A 22,072-nucleotide genomic window follows, 5' to 3' on the forward strand; every position below is an offset into this window, starting at 1 on the left:
CAGCAGGAACTGCTCCTGACAGAGGTTTGTTTTTGTTTTTTTTTTTTTTTTTTTTTTTTTTTTTTTTTTAACCTTAGGGAACAATCTTTGAGTCTTATTTTTCTCCTGTGCTGAGCCTGGGCAGTGCATGCGCTAGCACCAAGCCCAGCACACTGGCACAAGAAGGACATGCCACAGACATATATGTGAGCAGGAGGTATGCGGTGCCTGTGTAGTAGCCCCCAGTGGGGGTTCCCCACCACCTAAAAAGCATTAGAGCCACAGTGACCCTCAAATCACATTGTTCTGGTTATCTTTTAGTTAAAAAAGAGTTGTGGCAGTTTGGTATGCAAGAAGCTTTAAAAGTATCTGTTGTCAGCTTTTGTGTTATGTGGAGCAGCAGCAGTAAACCTACTTCTTCTGCTTATTTTTTTTTTTAGATGATTTCCACTTACCTCTTGATGTCTTACCAGCTGTGACAGAAGCACTTGACTCCAAGACGAAAGGAGAAGATTTGCACAAGGAGAGCAGACCTTTCCACTACTGTGAAAAAAAAACCATGGACCTGTCAGACAGTGACCGTCCTGTCAGCTTTAGCTCCACTTCCTCTTCTGCTTCCTCCAGGGACAGCCACTGCTCCTTTGGAAGCAGAATGACCTTGGTTTCAAACAGCCACTTGGGCTTGTTCAACCAGGATAAAGAAACGGGTGCCATCAAGCTAGAACTGGTCCCAGCCAGGCGATTTTCCAGCAACAAGCCACGCAAAAACGCTCCTGCAGAGCAAGAAGATCCTGAGGAAAGCCTTGAAAAAAGGCTAAGTGTGCCAAGGAAAGCAGAACCAAAAGGAGTGAGCAAAACCTGTGCAATGTCGCTGGTTACAGAGCCTACCAGTCCCAAGCTCCTCTATGTAGACAGAGTCGTCCAAGAGATTCTGGAGACAGAGAGGATGTATGTGCAGGATCTAAAAAGCATTGTGAAGGTAGGAGTCTTGGTTAGGATGGTGTTGAGTGTTCCATAATGCTATTTTTTATATTGTTTGACTTCACAGCAGGACAGGTGGGCCTGACAATGGAATTGGCATTTGCTGGTCTTTATTAATTAGTGTAATATCATTGTTCTTGTGTGTTTCTAGTTTTTATTTGGTTAGATAAATCTAAGCTGCTACTATGTGTTCATGAAGAAATAACATGAAAAAGAAAAACATTCTACAGTTGATAGCAGTAGTGAACAAAGAGTGGTAAACTCTTTGCAATAATATTTATTTACCAAAAAAAAGTACAATTCTGTTTCCTAGAACGTACAGCAGGAAGCAAACAGCAGACAGCTTGTTTTCCCCTTTAAATAAGGGTCTCACTTATTGATTCTCCCCTCCCAAATCCTTGTCCTGCAAGTTCTTTCCAGCCTTTTTCACTCTCCCTTTCATGTGGCTCACAGCTGCAGTCTGTTCACTCCATGTCCTTGGCCTGTAATATTGAATATGGTGTGTGTATTTGCTGGAAAACACTATTGTTTGACTGTTTTGTAAAGGAATTCTGTTTTCTTTAATATAATTCTAAATGAGTGGTGCTAATAAATGGGTGTAGCATTTATTAGCAGCAGTGAAGTTTTTGTCCAATCCCCAGATGAAGAGTATCTTTCATTTCCCTTTTCTAGCACAAGGAAAAAATATGGATGAGTCCACCTGTGGATTGTTCTGCCTGCTCTACTTCTAACTGCGCCATCAGAGTCATGGTTTTTTTGTGTTTTTGAAGATAAGTCCCGTGGCTATTGTTTGTAGTCTACATACTTAACCTATGAGTGTATGACTGCTCACAAAGACGGATTTCTTGAGAGGTTCATGTTTTTAGGTAGCTGTATGAGGTCATCTGAAAAAGGAAATATCAGTCAGCTGGAGACACCCTCCCCACCTGCAGTTCCAACCGCTTGGTTCCCCAAGCAATGAGCAGGAGAAAACGCTAAGGCTTTGTTAACACAAATGCATGTCATGATTAAACACCCCCACCCCCCAGAGTGGGGGTTTTCTTCTCACAAAGAAGGCTGTTTCTGCAAGACTTTATTGGTTTCTGTAGCTGCTGCTGTTTCTCTACTTTCAACTGTAGAAACTTAAGAGTGTTTAAGGTTGTTGTACGCTGCAGAAGCAAGCCAGCTTCTGTGCATGGTCACCATTCACTAGGCATGACCTGTGTGGTTTTGGAAACCTTAGCTCTCACTCATCCTCCTGTGCAGTAAATTACACACCTTGAGAAACTGGAAACTATCATTAAAATCTTGAAACAGATTTTCCATTTACAAGTAGGAAGGCCAACAAATGCTTGCTAGAAATACTCTACATCACTACAGTAGATGTAGAGTAACTGTGGCAAATGCTTTTGAAGTTATGAAAGAACTGGAGGGATTTACCTGTGAAACACCCAAGCATATTTCCTACAGCAACTAATAAATCATGAATCTTGAAAGCTTTGCGTGGCACTAGACAGCCTGTTTCAGAGATGGAGTTGTTAGCAGTGCGTCTTTTCTTAGGTAGATGTTGAGGATCTGAGGCTTTCAAAGGCGCTCCTTCCCAAATGGTGAGGACACTGGGGAACCAGTTACCTCAGGCTGCGCATGTTCTTTGTTTGGTCTTAGGAGAGAGAGGTGTGACTGCAAGCATGTTACAGAAGAGCCCATTTTATGTGTTTCTTGGGATTCTTTTCTCCACAAGTTACCTTAGCAATGCTGCAGAGATTTCCCTAATCAAGGGTGGTGGCTGTGAGAAGGACGGGAAGACTGCACAGGCATCTGCAGTGTCACAGCCTTAGAGGATTTGATTATCTGGGCATCTATGACTTGAGGTCACTTAGTCTGGCAGCCAGCTGACTGGTGCTGAGACAAACTAAAATGAAGGGAAGCAGCTTGATCTGTCTTATTTTCCAGGTAGATATGGGTCAAATTTTGGAAGCTGGTTAGGAAATGGGGCAAGAATGGGAAAAGGGGAGCGAGGGAAGTATCAAAGGACAACTGCTGCGCAAGAAGTTTGTGGGAACTGAAGAGATACCTGAAGATGGGACTCGGTGGAGGAAAGCATAAGCAAATGAACCAGTGCTAAGTGGAGAAAGAAGATCATTAGAGGCAAAACAATATGAGGAAATAAGAGAAAACCCAGCAAGTGGAAAGTTGAGGGGAGAATGAAATTTGGCTGGAACTGGAGCTCTCTATTGAGTTTTGCGGCTGACTGCAATACAGCAGCTTATGTACACAGACTAAAACTAGTAAAAAAGGTTTTTTGTTTTGGGGTGGTTTTTTTGGGGAGGGAGGGAGGGAGGAAGAGAAGCAGGGCAACCCAGGTACAAAGAGCTAAAAGCTGAAGAGATGTCAGACTGAGGATGGCATATGAACAAAAAGGGAGAAATGAATAGGTTCTATTTTAATCACCCTTTACCCCACTCTCTAAATTTCTGGTGTAATGCAAAGTATGTTTGCCTGTGATGCACAGTCAAGCTTTTTTGGGGATGTCTGGTTTTCTTTTGTTTGTTTTTTTTTTTTTTTTTTAGTTTTGGGGGTGGGGGGATTTGTTTTTATTGAGTGGGTGGTTTTGTTTGCTTTGTGGTTTTGTTTTTGTTTTTTTTAATACATCCACATTCTTTGCTGTCATCTGGATTGTTAATGAATATCTTAAACAGGACTGGATCCTCTATTAACTCCTGGGGTATGCTGCTCGTTACTGGCCTCCAACTAGATTTTGTGTCTTTGATCACCACGCTCAGGGCCTGTCCATTCAGCCAGTTCTCATTTAACCTCATTGTCTACTTATCCAAACTATACTTCATCAGCTTGTCTATGAGGATCTTACAGGAGGCAATGTCAAAAGGCTTTCTGAAGTCAAGGTAGACAATATGCACTGCTCTCCACTTACCTACCAAGCCAATAATTTCATTGTAGAAGGTTATTAGGGTAGTTGACTTCCCCTTGGTGAATTCATGCTGACTATTCTTGATTACCTTCTTGTCCTTCATGTTCCTGGAACTGGTTTCCAAGATTAGTTGTACACAAATGAAAAGAACATCCACAGCTGTACACAAATGACCCATTAACATGGATGGTGTGAAATTGCGTGTAGGATCCTGGTACTATTCATCTTATCCAAAGTCAGCTCATTAAGAGTTAGCCTAGCATAGGATTTTGAGCAGTGTCCTTTCATCCTATGTTATCCTTAAAACATGTAGAGGTATTATGCTTGATATAAGAGACTATGGAGTGAATGGGGGAAAAGAGAATTTTACCCTTTTTGATGCCTTTATTGACCTAATGCTGTTAGGTCATTAGTAAGTAAATAAATAAAAGTAAACTAAAAAGGGCATAACTTCTCTTGGCTTTGGAGTATCTAAAATGCTAGACAGATCTAGAAATTGACTTCACAGGACATGGCTAATGTGATCTTTAACTGATACTGTTGACCTGCTGAGGTTCTCCAGCTTTCTTTCAAATTGCTGATAAGAACTATTTCACAGGCTTAGGATGAGTGAGAGGAGGCCGTACAGACACTATTTGGCTGCCCTTACCTCAGGATATGCTTTAAAAACAACTGCTTTTCTAGCCAGTACAGCCATTTTGTCTGTGGCCTGAAAGAACAGTTGAATCCTGATTGTTTTGAGGCATGCTGCTGTGATTCTTGCACAGGCAAGCATTGTGACAAAGATAGAGCGAACTCTTCCATTGTTTGGTATGTTTTATCAGATGATCTGTTAAATATAATTAGAATTTTGAATTAGTACAGCTTGAAGCATGTTTTGAGCAAGTTTATGATGAGAAATTGGATACCTCTGCTTCCTGCTTGTGTCATGCTGACAGGTGTACTGGCCAGGGCTGAACCTGCAGACCTTCTCTTCAGGACCCAGCCTGACTTTTTAAAGTAGTAATTTAGTTAGAATAGGCATAAACTTCAATTAGAGTAGCTTACTGAAGTAACTTTTTTTTTTTCCCTGAGTAAAATGCTGTCCCTGAGTTTTTAATAAAATGTGTTTTGCTCTTGCAGTTCACAGGAGTCAGAAGCCCATTTCATAACTTGTACAAATGCTTGTAACTGTAGAAAAAGACATCTACACTTATGGTTTTTCTTTGCAAAATGAAGGAATAATGCAAACGCACTGTTACAGTGCATGCATCTGTCATGTTACATTAAATGCACTCTCACAGTGATACCAGCCTGTTGAGAACATCTAGATACACTGTGTGAATCTCAGCCATTTGATATAAAAACTCCTCTCAGTAAAATAATATCTGTAAGAAGTCGTTGGCATCTATACAGTAGCTAGAGGGGCGGGAAGCATGCGTTGTCAGTGCATTTCACAAGTACAAGATGTAAACGGAGGTTGGAATCTTGAACTCCATCTGAAATCTGGGACACTTATGTGAATGAGTTCCTCTACCCTTTCACTCCAAACATGACTTTTTTTTGAACCATAGCTACTGGACTAGTTGAAGTCGCTTTCCTATCTTCTCTCCAGATCTTTTGCCTCCTGCCCCTGTTTTTTTTATGTTTAAGACTCCTCATTCAAGCCTTTTCACCTAGAAAGTCCTGTTCTTTTCTGCACGCTGTTCTGCCTACGGTTTCCCTGCCCATCTGTCCTAAGTCCTCAGTAAATCCCATCCTCATCCCCTGTCAGTCCATATTGTCTCACTTCCTCCTATAACTCACCACTCTTTAGTCTTTCTCTTTCCCATATTTGTAGTGTCTGTTGACTCCAGATCTCTCTCTATTTCTCTTGATGGGTCTGAAGACTTTTAAATAACTTTTTGCCAGGTGTGTTGTAGTTCTCCCTTTATACCTCAGCTTTTTGTTCAGTCTTTTTTTTTTTTTTTTCTTCTGACAATGTTTCCATCAGTATTGTTAATTTTTCTGCCCTCTTAAGTTCTCTGAACATTCAGCCTCCATCTTCTGGCATCCCTCAAGCTTTGTTCCTGTTTACTCCTTATCTTTCTGTAGGACTTCTTTGTGTCTTCTGTGCCCTGGAACTGCACAGAACTCTTCTCCACATTGCATAAGGTTTGCAGAGGGACACTGAGACATAGGAACAACCTTTTCCTTGCTTTTGCTTCAGAGGAGCAGATCTGAAACAGATGTGACTGGCAGCATCTGAGACTGGCAATTGTGGGTTAAGACCTTGTGAAGCCTGAGCTGAAACATGCAAAAGACCATTGCTAAAAGTTCCTATTGAGGATATGTGAATTTGAGGAGCTTCTTCCCCTTCCCCACCCTCCCCCCAAAGTGGTCAAATATGTGAAGATTTGGACAAAGACAGCGAAAGGCATACTCTTGGAAAGAAAGTCTCCATTATGCTTCAGTCTGCTACTGTCCCTTGTTGAGATGTGAGAGTATGGTTCGTGTCCCTGCTAGTCAGCCTGGGGGTGCTTGTCTTCTCGGGGGAAAGGTCACAAAAATTTTTCAACATGAGCAAAGGGAAAAAGGGTGTTCTTTCTCAAAAAGGCCCAGGGGAATGCTTTTGCTGAAACCTCTTAAAACAAGGTCAGCAAGGAGGTAGGTTTCTGGCATGGAAAGCTTCATCCAAGGTGAGCAAGTCTGTAGACGTTATATACCCTTTGGCAGGGAGGGGGAAGAAGAGTTGTAAGGAGAAATACTGGATGTTTACAGTAGATGCATGTTGTGGCACCAATGATTAACGGAAGCCCTTCTGAGACTAAGTCAGTATTGGAGTTTTATTCTTCCCAGTTTCCTGCCTTGTGGTGCTGTGGTTAGAGGATATCTCTTTCTGTGTTTTAGGCAATTAGTTAAAAGACAACTCCGAAGACTGCATGTGCGTATTGTCACTTCTTGTGGTGTGTTAGTATAAGCATAGCTGCTTGCGCACTGGGTTTTCAAATAGCATAACTAAGAGAAAGCTAATTCCTCCGAGGTTCAACAGGCAGGAGTCCCAATATAGTGAAGGCATCCCAGAATGTTTGTTCCCACATTATACTTAATTTCCGTTTGCAACCTCTTTTTCTATAGCTGCTAAACTACATGCCTGAGGAAGGTATCTTTAGATTGCTGACGTAAGTTGCACATGAAGATGTTACTCTGGAAGTGTGCCTCTGTTTCACAGTACAGAATTCTGGCACCCACCAAAAAGAAATTGTGAAATTTGATTAGCAGAGCTGCCCTTTGTGAGCATTTTGTAGATAAGAAATTTCACAGGGTGCTTCAATGGAAAGTTTATTGAATGTTACTGAGAAGATAACTGTGATGTGAAAGGAGATACCAGTCCCTCCTGTGTGAGCATCCTGAATTTATGGCACTGCTGTAATCATCGGACTGTAATGATGGCATTCTTCTGAGGTTTTTCATCACTTTTGTTTCACTCGGTATAGGGAGAAGTGATGTGTGGTCTCACAATTAGTATTTTTCTTCAGTGCATTAAGGTCAGAAGTTAGTGTGCCATATCAGTGCCTGTAAAGCTATGGAGCAATACCTCAGCTTCATGTATAGGCACTGCAGATTTGCAAGTCTAGTCTGATGAAGATTGCTGACATCCTCAATTTATTTGTCTTAAATCTTTAACACAAAAGAGAGAATGCAGGTGATGAGTGCATGATTTTCAGGCAGTTTACTTTTAATTTCCATATGAACAGAGTGATGATTTACAAATAGGCTCTCCTCTCTGGGGCCAGCTGCAGAGCCTGTCCCATACAGAGAGAAAAGGTGTTTAGTTTAGAGTAAAACAGTGATGTTCAGAGTCTTGCTACAACATTGAAAAGCTGTTAAAAGCAGGTTAGCACGCATGTTGTTCTTTCTGACTAAGGATTTCTCTTTATGCATTTAGAAAATTTGGATGAGCAATTTAAATGACCTGCAAAACAAATATGATTATTACAGTGATAAGTTTAACTGTGATTAGTATTTGGTATACTTTTGAGCTGATGAACTTTCTCACTGCTTGTTTTTACATCCATGAAGGAAGAGCTGTGTCAAATTCTGATAGGCCTCCTCAGGGAAAGCATGTCTTAAAAGCAAGAAGATTTTTCTCTGGTAATATTGAGCTGAAGTGAAATTGTGCTTGAGGTTCTCAGTACATATCTAGGAGGCCTTCTTGAAGTCCATGAAGTTTAAACAGAGTTACAGCAGTATAAATTGGAGCAGAAAAATGTTCTATTTTAAAAAATCTGCAATAAATTTGGAAGCAGTTATATTGGAGAACATTAGTGTTCTGCTTTGTTTCTGGAGTTGCTGTTTAAAAATCAGGACCAGAATCCATACTGAGACTGAGAGATAAGGTATATAGGAAATAGGTATGTTACCAAACAGATGTAAACAGCTGTTCTGGGTAACCTTAAAGAAATACCTAAAGTAAATGAGACTTCCTTCTTCTCATGCAGTAGGAGTATTCAGTTTTCCCTGCAGACTTCTTGCTTCCTGGATGTGAGCCACATTAAACATCCTAAAGCAACCTAAAGCAAGGGAAGTATACACAAACTGTTGTTTGTGTTTGTGTCTTAGATAGTTTTAGATGAGGTTGTTTCTGAAACTCCAAGATCTTGGAACAAAAATATTTTGCCAGCTATGTACGCTTTAAGCTTCTCATCATATGTACCCTTCAAGGAAACCAAAACCAAAACAGAAACAAAACCCAAACCTTGTTTTTCTGGGCACACGAGAGAGATTCTGGGCTTTGGAAAAAAGATGTTTTACAGCTGTACAATAGGAATATATTGTGTTGTGAGCAACCAGAAGTAACCTAACAAACTACTTCTGTGGTGAAAGGCAACTGCTTGTGGCATGAACAGGGAGCTGTTTGTAAACTAACCTCATAGGAAATATGCAAAGCCAGGGTTAAGTATACCAATGGATGTTTTTTCTTATCTGAATCATCACTACTTCAGTCTTATTTCTGCTGGTAACATTCATAAATTTGTTTCATTTAGCAGGTTCCCAAGTATTTGAAAGACACTGAGTCAAATGTCATCACTGCCTTTTGTTTCCTCCACCTGTACTTTGCATCCAGTTCTTATCTTACAGCTAGACTGTAGAAACTTGTTGGGACAAGGGGCCGTCTTTGTCAGGTGGTTACAGAGCTTCACCGTAGGGCTGGGGTTGCATATGTTAAGACAGCACAAATATATAGCCATAACTTTGTGTTTGTTTTAAGGTCGGCTCTGTGTTTGGATAGCACAAAAGAGTGAGTTATACTGCAGTAATAAATGAGCTGTCTATTAATGTACAGTGAGCCTTTCTCAAGCTCTTGGTGGGAGAGAAGCAGCAGGGACGGCTGCTGCTCTTCCAGGGAGCTGCAGAGTTGCCAAAAAGCCTGGCTGCCACTGCCCTTGCCCTCCCTTTTCTTGCAACAGGGCGTAAATCGCTCAACCGTGCTGTTTGCAACCTCCTACCCGCTTTCTAACTGTGAATGAATATAGATAAAAGGGTGGAAGTTAATCAGTCTTCTGTTCTGGAAAGCTTTATTCTTTTGGGAGGAAGGAGGCAAAGGGAAGGTGTAGTTAAATACAGAACGTGTCATTTAAGAGTGCTGGTGGTGGGCAGGGGACTCTGGGGGTGAAACTTTGCTTCTGTGACTGTACTGAGGCTGGAGCAGGGAGGCCGTGTCCCTCGTTAGTGGGATGTATAGAGCCTTTCTGGAATTCAGAAAGTAACAAAAGAGAGATCAGTTCACCTCTGACTTCCAGCCTGCTGTTGCTCACTGGCAGTGGATGAGGAGCTTGACAGAGCAGAGCGGCAGCTCTGGGAAAGCAGCAACCTTGTAAAGCGTGGACAGCAAAATTGGGAGGAATAGGTCTGAGAGCTGAGAGGCAGGAGAGAGGAACTGCAGCTTTGCTGCAAAATTTTTGGTAAATATTTTAGTAAAATGATACATTTCTTGCAGAATGATTGGGATTTCTGTAAGAAATTTCACAATTTCAAAGTGGTGTCTTAAAGCCAAACTTCTGCATTTCCAGCCAGACCATAGTTTCTGGACTTTTATTTGCTTATTATGGCTGTTTCTTTTTGGGTCCATGAAAATATTTGACCACTTTTAAATTTGTTGTGTCGTTGTTATTAAATATTACATGTCAGTGAATATTGTTCTTCTAGTAATCCATGACCTTTAAACCTGAAGGCTTAACAAACCACGTAGCAGTCTCTCTCTTTTCCGCTCTCACCACTCCCACGGATTAAGGTGTGGAGGTAGCTGCTATTTTTTGTGATTTCATGAGAAGGCCATTTTGCAAATCCGACACTTCTAAAAAGTTTTCACTTGCAAACCACCCACTACTATAAGCTTCCCTTTCGTTGCTGTTCATATATTAATAATAAAAGCCATCCATAAGCCTCTGGGAATCATGTGGTTACCTAGGTTAAGGTATTTACCTTAGGTGTTTTAAGTGTGTTTAGGATGTGTGCAGATTTTCTCCATTGTGCTGCGTTTGCATTTTTGTTCTTTGGAAAACAAAACACTCTTTCAGTTTCCCTTCTTGTGTTTTAAAATAAACATTTCTCTTCCATAATGTCTCATTTAACTTGCAAGCATATCAAGGACTCCTTTTAAGAATGTTAACATTCATTTGCCTTAGAAATTGGGGAAAGTTTATTTAACGGGGCAAGGATCTACAGCACAAGACTCGGGTTCCTTTCCTGGGTGTTTCAAACATTCAAAGGCTAAATATGCCATAATAATTCTCTGTGCTTTGTTTGACTGTAGTTCTGTAAGGTTATAATCAGACCAATTAAGCAGTGTTGTGAGAATTAATTTACAGATGTCCTGATGAACTTTGAGGGGTTTTTTAATTATTAAACATTTTCAGCTGGTACTTTTGTAAAAGGCTTTAGATTATTGAATGATGATGACAATTGACACCAATAATGTCAAGCCTCAGTTGTAGGCTTAGATCTAGAAATCTTTATAGAGGACTTCATCTGCCTAGCAACCTCAAACTATTTGACATCCTAATTGCTGTTTAATGTTTTCATTTGGCTGTCCTCATTACTGTAGCATATTTCTTCTCTGCTTCATCTTAGCTTTAGGAAGTTGGTTAGATGGGGGCCCTCACATAGCTCTTTAATGTTTCACAATCTCCATCCACTCTCTGAACTTGCCTCTTACTGTGCCTCTGAGCAGCAATTCTGAGTGCCAGCTTCTGGGAAAAAATCCTGTAGCTGTGATTTAGCAGTGGGTGCTGTCTGATAATCTGAAGATAAACATGGCATGTGGGTTTAATCAGTGGGTTACAACTTCAATAAGTTAGTGTGTTGAAGTGGAGTTTCGTGTGAGTTTCTGTTCCCAGTGATTTACCCATATTGTCTTTACAGATAATGGACAATTTTAGAGGGCTTTTCTGTGCACAATCCATGAATCCCTCTTTCAGCTTATGAGTGCTTTTAGTGCATCTGTATCGTTACAGTTTGAATTAATTGACAGCCTGTGTTCCAAGGTGTCTCTTTAAGATGGGAGACTTAGCATGAAATCCCTGCAGTTGAACAGGGGAATATTACTGAACTTGGATTATGTTTTGTGTGAGCAAAAGCTCACTTCAGCAGAGCAGGCAAAAATCTGTAAAAGCAAGCAGGCTGCCATCCAAACAGACTGGCACATCCAACACAGGATCAACTGGTGGCAGGCTTTGACCCTCCAGAGACCTGCAGAGATGCAACATTCCTGCTAAAATAGTTCATGGAAGACAGACAACACAAGAAGAAAGCAGGCGTTGGGCAAAAAGAAAGAATGTAAAACCCTAGACAGGTACGGTAGACGTTGTAGGACATGTGCCTCTCCCCCCCCCCCCAGTCCTAGGAGAGAGCTGTGGGGCAGTGCTGAAGCTGACACGGGCGTCGTTTGACACTGGGGCAGGGGGCGTCGTTTGACACTGGGGCAGGGGCAAGAGGGCATCCAGAGCTTGCTTTAAAGGCTTAGGCTCTATAGCAGTGAGGGGGAATCCACAGCTGCGGAAAGCTATGCTGCTTATCTCCCAGACATGCATAGTGGCAAGGCTGTCTAGCCCAGGGACCCTATGGGTGAACTTGGCACAACAGCTTTGGGAGTGCTGAGGGACCTATCACTGACAGTTTACCAGGGCAAATGCTTCAGTTCAGTTCCTGGGTCTAGCTGGACTCTGACAACTGGAAGTCCTGTGACAAGACCTCCTGACTGTTGTGCTGTTGACATTGATGTGCCCTAGAAATTTCTGACTTTCTATACAACCCCACCTGTGCTTATGTTCTACACAGGCACAACTGTTCAAAGGCAGCCTAAACCAAAGAAAGTGTGCGTTTTAGAGGTGCGAGGCATAGCGTTAGGACTTGGGAATTCCTTGCTGCTAATTTTGGCTGACACATACTCCCCCTTTGGCTTTCCATACATGCGGATGAAGCCAAGGGGACCTACTAGGGGTCAGTGCTTCCAGTCCTTAGTATCTGTAAATGGGACAGTGTTTTAATATCTATAATATAGGTGAGGAAGTCACGTTGATTATTGAAAATCTGTCACTCAGGAATAGCTACATGAAAAAATTTTTTTTTTCTTCCCTTTCTCTTCAGTGAGTAAAATTTAAATTAATACTTTTAACTTATTTGCAGACCCCTAACTGTGGAAGGTGTAGGGAGAAGTCTGTCATGATCACCTTACTCTGTAACATTAAACAGTGGAAAGAAAACTTAAATGTGCTTCTCTATTTTTAGTCTTTCTTCATACCATGTTCTCACAAGTGCTGTCACCATCAATCTTTGCCCTTTCTACATGCACTCAACAGAGTATCATCTTACTGCATCACGATGCCGGCTTTATTGCTGATACCCGCAGGCTGTGTGTGAGCCGAATGCACATGTAAACGGGGTGGTTCTGAGGAAGCTGGTGATAAGCACAGGTGAGTGTGGTACGGCTTCCTCCACCACCTCCCCTCAGGCCTAGGGAGAGGACTGATGCCAGCGAGGTGGCCTCCTGCCGGTTCAGAGACTCTGCTCTTCTGTGCAGACATCGGACAGGAAAGAAATCAATCACAAACCGTATCTAGTAACAGATTGTATAAAGCACGCAGATAACTTTGGCCATTGCCGTTTGGAGGCTTGCTGGCTGTCAGTGGTGGGAGGTATTCTCCTCGCCTTTCTCCCGTGATGGCAGGGTCCGTGCTCTGCAAGCACGTAGGTGGGTGCTTCGGAGCTCACCTGCAAGGCCTGATGGAGCTGTTTACCACCAGGGAAGAGCATTGGTAAGTGACAGCCTTACATTCAAGGTATGGAGGGACATCAAGGGAAAGGAAGCGCATAGAGCCCAGGAGCTTTCTGCTCCCGTTGTTGAAGTGAGGCTGTGTCTCCAAGTCTGTGTTGTCCTCAGAAAGACCCTGGCTTTGGCTGTCGGTTGGTGGCAGGGCTTTGCAGTGCTGTGTGCATAGTCCCCAGACAGGTGCTGATCTTTGGGACCTGTCTGTGCTTTGGCCAGTGTGAAGGTTTTCTGGCTTCAGATGTCTTTAAAAAACAAACAAACAAAAAAACCTCAAAAAAGCCTATAAACCAACCACTGACTAAGTACCACTCCCCACCCCCCTGTTTTCTACTAAAAGTAAAAGGTGGAAAGACATGCTTGCAGAAATTTTCTTCTTTATCTGAGTTTCTGGTTTTACATGTAGAGAAGCTGTATGGTGGACAGTGCAAGCTTTTTTTGACGTTTTGATTTGCTGGCATCATTAACATGCAACATCTGTAGCAGAAATAAAATATGGTTCTGATTTTTATGACACTTAAATGGCACCTATGGTTAAAATACATCTATTGGCAATACACCTAAATACTTATATTTAACTGTATAGCCTGCTGTATGACAATGTGATAGTGTCACTGGCAGTCTGGGTTAGTGGTTGTGTTACTCATGTAGGAACTGGAGGTGCTTGCTGCTAGGTAGCAAATTCTCGCCATCACAGCAAAGAGTGTTTGTAATATTCCTCTCATCTCTATTGAATCAATATAGGTAAGACGCTGAAGCAGAGCTGGTGCTACTTCTGCTTCACCTACAGAGGAGTATCAGAAGTGGGAGGTTAAGGGTGCTAGTTATCTTGACAGACATGGATTTCTGCCTGCCACATGGGAATATGCCAGGTTGTCTTTGGATGGCTGAAAATGGCAAGGGCTTTGACATGGGGGGGGAGGTGGGAAATGGTTTTACGGGCAATTGGGCAAGCATTTTCACTCTCAGAAGGGAAGAATGGTTTCAGTCAAAATGAGGCTGCCTTATAGATATGTGACCAGCTTTGACTGGTTACAGAGACTGAAGAGGAAGAATATAGAAGATAGAAGATGAGGGGAGGAAAGCAGTCAGGAATATGTTAAGTTTAAGTTTGGCTGCATGAAATGTTTTGCTACAGGTGTCTTCAAGTAAACCACTGTGCAGATTACAGGAGACCTGCACTAAAATAGGGGGCTTGGCTTCTTCCATCACAGAAGGTGATGACAACAAAGATAATTATGTGTTTTAAGGAGAAAACCTGACAAAAGAATTTGATATGGGAAGGAAATGGATTTGATTAAGGTCTCTATCAGTCCTTGGACTCATAGAGCCAAAGGAACCACAGTAAGAAAGCAAAGTATGTTTGGTTTACAACTGTATCTTCACTTGGCAGGGTATGGGTGTACTTTAAATAATTGAAAAGAGCTGCAGTGAGCTGCTCTGACCAGAATTCAGTGTCCTTGGCCACCTGTTGTGGATAGTATGCTATTTTTGACTCACAAGGCATTCAGAGTATGTTGCTGTACATGCTGGATAAACCATAAATAATTAATAAGAAAAGAGAATAGGAAAAAAAAAAATCAGGCAAAAGAGGAATTGGTACATATTATAATTACCTATGTAATTGGCAGAATTAGCAATGGGGAGCATGTTATAGTGGTTATTCTGTTGTACAACTGTTGCCCAGCTTTCTGTTTGGTTACAAGTGTGTAGATAGTTTGGTGAGCATGGCTCTAGCTGGCAGGCTACACACAGGTTCCAGTTTGTGGCATGTTTTGCTCCTGCCCTGCAGCCTTTTCCTCAGTGATGTGGAAGTAGTGATTAGGTGGCCAAGGTTGCTGAGCCATTTCAGTGGTTCCTTTTCTGCTCAGCCATCTGATTTGCATCATGTCATCTGTGCTGGGAAGAGGGGCGTTAGGCAAAAATATGCCAATGAGTATGGTATAGTATCTAGGAGTGTAAGCTGCCTTAGTAGTAGCACAGATCTATGGAGTATCAGAAAACTGAGGTCTGAGTGGTGTTAAGGCACTGCCTGGATTAGGTCCTGCTTGATTTAGTATCACATATTCCTACTCAGGCTGCAATGCTAGAAGTCATTGGAGTTTTGATAAGTATTTTTAGGCACTTTTTCGTCACAGACTTCTTGAGTTATCCTGATGTAAGTCCTCAGCTCTTGAGTCAAAGAGTATGTTGCTGAAGTACAGAGATGTTCTGCAGTTTTGTTTCCTCCTGCAGCCTGTGTTTAGGCATTGGAAGGCAAAGTTTCTTGGTGGATAGAAACCTTCATGGTTTGTGGGGTTTTTTTGGTGTTTTTTGTTTGTTTGTTTTTACTTTTTGGTATTGATATTTAATCAACTTTTCAGTGTCTTGTGTGCTTGCCTTTTGGTAAAGGTGTACCTATGCAACAGCACTGCTCTTTCAACAATTTTGCTTATCTTTGGTGATACCCGTGTATGCACAGTCCTGCCCTGTAAAGGGATTGCGAAGAACTTCTATAGTATGTTATGTTCCTTGCAGGGCAGGATAAAAAATTATTCTTGTTTTATGAGGCAGTGTGGCTTTTAACTTTTTTCTTTTTAGCATCACTATGTTAACATTACCATTAACATGACTCATTTTAATGTGTAATTTTAACATTGCCACATTAATGGCTGACTTATCATTGTTCAGCCTGTAGTCCGTTTTTAAAGCTAAGCGTGTGCCCGTTTTCAAAGCTAAGCGTGTGCCCGTTTTCAAAGGAAAACCTGGGTGACTAGATGAAAATGTCCCACTAATTTGGATTTAGTTTCTAAAGTTTGATCATGGAAAACGTTGGTTTAATCAGTATGTGAAAGTACTTTTGCTCATTTTGTCTTTTTCTTGACAGTTTTCTCTAATTTCCAATTCATATAATTATTTTTTTCTGAGTTTAGTGTTGTCATCATTTTGTTCCTCTAGAGATTGATCTTGTGTGATTATGGAGGAGGAGACGGTAGTCAGGATGTGCAGCTTCTAACAGATGTTCCTTCTGATGCATTTGGTGTGATGAAAGACAAATGGGGACATCAAACCCAGCAAGGAAGGCAGGGCAGTCTGGCAAGACTCTTCTAGTTTTTGCAGAGTTTCAGGAAAGAGGATGGAAAAATCCTGCAATACCATTAGATCAAACCTGCCTCCATAAATCAATCTAAGGAGACTGGCATTTGTGGGGGTTTTTTCTCCTATAAAGTAAGCTAAAAGTTTTTGCCATAACTGCAGAGAAGCAATAAAAGGCTAGTGAAGGCAAAGGTTGTAAACAAATGATTCAGTGCCAACAGAGGGTCCATAGCTGCTGACAAGAAACAAATAAAAGTGAATAAGGCCGGTACTCTGTTCTGATAAATTTCATTGATTTCTGCACTGTGTCATTAAGGTTGTAGCCTGCCCTGTTATCTTGTAGCTCCAAACCTTTCATTATGGCTTCAGATGATAACAGCTGTTGATAGAGTGCAGGAGGTTGCAGTGACTACCATGAGGGTAAAGTACCATTTGCTAAGAAATAATTAGGAAAAAACCTCATGGCTTGATAGCTTTGATCTGCCTGTGTTGCCATCCTTGCAGAGGACATTATATACCAATACTGCATCTGTTTCCTGGATAAGCTTATGAAGCCTTTATTGAGAGCACACATGCTCTGTAAAGCAGTATAACCAGTGTCAGCACAAGCGGTGTGCTGCTGCACTGTGCCTGGACTTCATCACACCGTCCAGTTATAGAATCGTAAAATGGTTTGGGTTGGAAGGGACCTTAAAGATCATCTAGTTCCCGTCCCCCTGCCATGGGCAGGGACACTTTCCAGCAGACCAGGTTGCTCAAAGCCCCATCCACCCTGGCCCTGAACGCTGCCAGGGAGGGGGCAACCACAGCTTCTCTGGTCAACCTGCTCCAGTGTCTCACCACCCTCATAGTAAAGAACTTCTTCCTTATACCTGATCTAAATCGCCCCTCTTTCAGTTTGAAACCATTACCCCTTGTTGTATCACTACACTCCCTGACCAAGAGTCCCTCCCCACCTTCCCTGCAGGCCCCCTTTAAGTACTGGAAGGCCACTCTAAGATCTCCCCGGAGCCTTCTCTTCTCCAGGCTGAACAACCCCAACTCCCTCAGCTTGTCCTTGTAGGGGAGGTGCTCCAGTCCCCTGATCATCTTTGTGGCCCTCCTCTGGACCCTCTTGAGCACATCCACATCTGTCTGGTGTTGGGGTCCCCAGAGCTGAAGGCAGTACTGTAGGTGGGGTCTCATGAGGACAGAGTAGAGGGGGAGAATCACCTTCCTCGACCTGCTGGCCTGACTGCTTTTGGTGCAGCCCAGGATGCAATTGGCTTTCTGGGCTGCGAGTGCGCGTTGATGACTCGTACTCAGTTTTTCATCCACCAGCACCCCCAAGTCCTTCTTCACTGTCCACCTCTTTCACATAAAGATGGATAACTGAAGCTTTTTGCTGCTGTAACTACCCTACTGTCAGTGCCACGTTAGGCAGTTTGTGTCTAGCTCAGGTATCTGCTCGTACATGTAACGGCAATGTAAACATGTCTGTAGCTGTCAGACTTGAACAAGCCTCAAGTCAGCAACATTAACAAAACCAGAAAGCTAAAACATGAAAGCAGTCCCTAAATCCTGTGTGATTTTGTAACAGTATGAGGTGAGGTACCTCTGAATCCGAAGTGTTTTAGGCAAATAACTGTGTCCTTTTACTCTAGATAAGCACAAACCCAACCATTAGTTTCTGGTTTGTTTCTGATCTGATGCTGGGAGGAGGAGGCCTGAAGCACAGTCTTAAGGAACTTTTAGCAAAAGAGAGCACAGGCTGTGGATGTGTGGTATAACCTGATACTGGCATATGCTATGGGAACGCTGGAAAACTGCCAAAGCACCTGCAGGCTGCTGCTTGGCAGGAGCATGAGGAAGTACTTGGTTCCCTCTTTCTTACTAAGGGTTGATAAAACACTGAGAAGAATATGCATATGTGGAGGAAAACTGGGATAAGATGACAAAAGGACCGTAAACTAGGTCATGCTTGTAACACTGTCTACAATACTGGAAATAACTGTGGACTGTTATTTTGAAGAAACCCAAGCTCCAGCTATGCTGAGATGAATGAATCTGAAAGGAACTTCTCTTTCTTTAATAAATATGCTGTATGGAGTTACTTATAAGATTTCCAGTCCTCTGCAACCCATCCAGTCATACCAGCTCGGGATGCTGCAGTGTTCCTGCAGTGCTAAAAATGTTTTCAGAGGATCACAATTCCACTGGAGCTTTTCTGTTCTTTGCTTTTATATGCAGATTTGTATTAGAGGGCAGAAAAGGTTATTTATTTGTGGCCCTCACTGGAGCAGCCCTGAATCTATCATCTATTTCTGTCTTTGACCTAGCTCATTGCATGCTGCAGTCCTGTCTGCCTTGCCACCCTGAACCTTTTACTCTTCTGCAGCTTCTGAGTATAAATAAAAAGCCAAGGACAAATTAATGAAGTCCCAGGGATGTGGTTCCAATGACTTTCTGCACAAATATATTTCAAAGACAGGCTTGGACTATGAGGCTGCTGCCAGCTAGGAGAGAAGGTAGAGTACAGGTCAGATGCCATCACAGAAGAGATGAGATGGCTCTCCAGAGACCTGCCTGCTTGCCTCCCACTGCTGCTTATTGCTTTTCTTAAAGACACTGAACTTGCCTTGGAATAGGCTTGCTTGCTTTCCCTTGGCAAAAAAGACTGTTTTGGGGGTGATGAGGGGGTACCTTTAACTGGAGGTGTTGAGTGTGGATTATTGAGCGTTAGGATAGGGGTAGGGGACAGGAAAGCCTACTGGTACCTAAAACTGAATCTTGGTTAACACCCGTGACTCTACTGACACTGTTTCAGTTGGAAAGAAGGATATAAGGATGGAGACTCAAGCACTACAATTCTTAACTTTCCTTATGAAAGCATCTAAAATCCAGAAGTCAGATCCATGGTTGATCGAAACTCGTTGTCTTCATGGGATTTGCACAGAGAATAAATCTTGGCCAATGTATATGTTCTACAATACTTTTCTTTTTGTGACTCTAGAACGCTGTTATATCTTAGAAGTATTTGTGGTCTCAATGTTTTGCAGGGCTCCTTCCTCACAGCATTGTGGAGAGCTGTGTTGCTTTTGGGAGATTGCCACACCGTGTTGTCTAGCCCCAGGCTAAGGGATTTTATTTATTTTTATTTCGCATTGTTTCAGCTGTTTTCACTTTTACTTTACTTCCATGGTCCAGCAGAATTTTTTCGTGAATGTGGCAGCACACTGTTTTTCTTGGTTTATGAGTTAAATTAGCTTGCTGGATTTGTTTGTGCTTATCTGAGAAATTTTAATACTGTAGTGGCAACAGAATGAAAGGTGACACTTCAGGAGCTGAGCTCTTATCAAAGCAAGGGAAGAGATGGGGAAGTTGTTCTCCCAGAACACTGCTGATCTGAGCTTTTTCTAGTTGTCTTGCTCTTATTTAATTAAAGTCCCTGGATGAGACACTATCACTCTTGTAAATGTAAAAGGAAATCTTTGCTAGAGTATATAGCAATGCAGTTTGCAATGTAACTGTATATGTGGTTAAGTTGCATGCACGTGTATACACTGAGATCTGTCCTCTACATACTCTGAATTGTTTTCTTAACTATGACTTAAAAGTTGTTTTTTTCTGCAGTGGTTGCTTTTCTGAGCCTGTGTTGCTTATATGCTTTCTGATCTTCATTATATAGGTTTTCTGTTACTAAGGCTGCATTAAATTACATTCTTCATCTCTTATTTTTACATTTTTTTTGTCTTTGAACTAGTTAAATGATGAATTAAACTGTCATTGTGAATGAAATCAGAATACATTTTTATATCAGTAGCAAGAGAAATGTTGGCTGTCCCATCTAAGGGCTATAACTTAGTGTTTGGTCTTTTGGTGTTTTCTTCGTTTCAGTGAACAGGTAAGTACTGTTGTTACCTTTCATAATAGAGTGACTGTTCACAGGGGGGCTACTGAAGGCTTTCCTGTAATAATAAGGTGAAACTGATATGAAGAGACTCATTTTGTGCAATAAAACATAGCTCCATTTACTGATCTGGAAAAGGAGGACATGTCTAAAGGCCTCCTCGTTTCTCTTGTAGGATTACCTCGACTGTATCACTGACCAGACCAAGCTCTCCCTGGGGACAGAAGAGCGATCAGCCCTATTTGGAAACATACGGGATATCTACCGTTTCAACAGGTAAATTCATATTTAACTAAGTGAAAACAGTTCAATAGCCAGTGTTAATGGGGAGGGAGCAAGCCAAGCAAATACTTCTTTATCACTGTAATACAGCCAAGGTATACGGATTGAGAAATAGTCTATCTTTCATTCACAGCAGGGTTGGTTTGCTGAGATCAGATTTTTTTTTTAGCTGTTTATTTTATGAATCTCATATGGTCTGCATTTACTTTTTTGTTTTCATGTTGGTTATTTCCGTGAATTTAAGGCTAACCTGCACTGTGCCCTAACTGAGCCTAGTGCAAGACCACTGTGAATGAAATTCTTGCCTTACTAGAGAGATGTTGTTTTATTCCTACTATATTGGGTCCTTTTGTGTACTGATGTACATCACCAAGATCTGGCTTTTGTAGTATTTTATACTACTAGAGACTCCCTGAATTATTGTCTCGAAACTGTATTCAGGTATCTTTCCATCTATTGAAGGCTTCTGTTCAGCATCTTTACAGCCTTCTCTAAACTCCACAGAAGGGATTCTAGTGTGTACTGGAAGCCTGAAGTAAAATTTCTTGCTAGTGTCACACTGTATGTGACCTGCACTATCTGCAGTTTCAGGAGCATGCTACTGCTACTTTTGTCTGAATCCTCTGTTACTATAAAAGTAATGAATTTATTCAGCATTTAAGGAAAACACGAATATTCATTTGATGCAAGAAATGTATTGGCATAAAGTTCCTCCATCTTTTATACCCCATTGCTTCAGTAAAAGCTCTCTTAGCTTTGCTATAGTTGACAAAACATCTCCGAAACTACTGTGTCCTTTGAAGAAGAACAGATAGTTTAATTGAATCAAAAGGGAATTCTGAAGTGGAGGACTAGTGTCAAAGAGCATCTTCAATGTTTTTCCATCATCATGGGAAGCTGTTTTAAAGTGCTTCAACTGCTGGGATTGCTTCAGTATCAAAGGGAAGAGTGGGGACAGATCTATTCAGAACTTATGGACAAAGATGAAACAAAATATTTTTCTGAAATTAAAACAACTACTACAGAGCAATGGAAATATACTTAACTAGAAAGCTGCTATGTCCTTTTCAGCTACGACTGACTTGATTGAATGTCTGACGCGACGGAAAATACATAGTGGTAGCCTGATGATGTGTTTTAGAGCCGTGAGGCAATGATTCTGAACCTACAGCTTCCCAGTGGTCACAGGATGGAAAAAACGAGTCCTGACCATTATATTTTCTGATCCTTGAAAAGCTAGAGAAATGGCAGACTTGGTAGCTAGGACACATTTATACCAGCATCATTGCAAATATTACCTAATAATAAAAATTCCTTCAAGTATGATCAGTCATTATACAGAATGATTTATTTGCAAAAAAAAAAAAAAAGATTTACAGACATTAAAAAGAAAGAAAAGAGAAGTAAAGAAAAAAAGCAGTTCAGGGCAATTTTAGAGATAGATGTGTTACAATGGTTAAAACTCACTGGAAAGTGTTCCAAAGCCTCTAGTAAATTACCAGAGTATTTCAGGCCTCATTTAAAATTCTGCGTGGAAATTGTGAGCTTTTAAGACTGAACACTCATTGTAGATCCCAATATAGCTTCAAGGATTAAGTTCCCTCCTGTAATGAAACTTGGCATGTAGCTTTTGGGTCCAAAACATACTCTGGAGCCTTTTTATTTATTTTTA

At 41.5% G+C, this 22,072-nt stretch overlaps 1 protein-coding gene across 5 annotated transcripts in view; it reads left to right on the forward strand.

The window, feature by feature from the left end:
* Positions 1–523: 523 nt before the first annotated feature.
* Positions 524–22,072, forward strand: part of PLEKHG1 (pleckstrin homology and RhoGEF domain containing G1) — a 50,108-nt gene continuing 28,559 nt past the window's right edge. For 3 of the 5 annotated variants that reach the window (XM_086461098.1, XM_086461099.1, XM_086461100.1), the window contains exons 1-2: positions 539–958; positions 20,294–20,394. In XM_086461098.1, the coding sequence (XP_086317224.1) occupies positions 539–958; positions 20,294–20,394 (521 nt within the window). Of the gene's footprint in view, positions 959–20,293; positions 20,395–22,072 lie in introns of all 5 variants that reach the window. The other 2 variants (XM_009950446.2, XM_086461101.1) reach the window with 1 other exon arrangement.

Source organism: Leptosomus discolor, chromosome 2 (assembly GCF_034619465.1).
Source record: "Leptosomus discolor isolate bLepDis1 chromosome 2, bLepDis1.hap2, whole genome shotgun sequence".
Classification (NCBI taxonomy): Eukaryota; Metazoa; Chordata; class Aves; order Leptosomiformes; family Leptosomidae; genus Leptosomus; species Leptosomus discolor.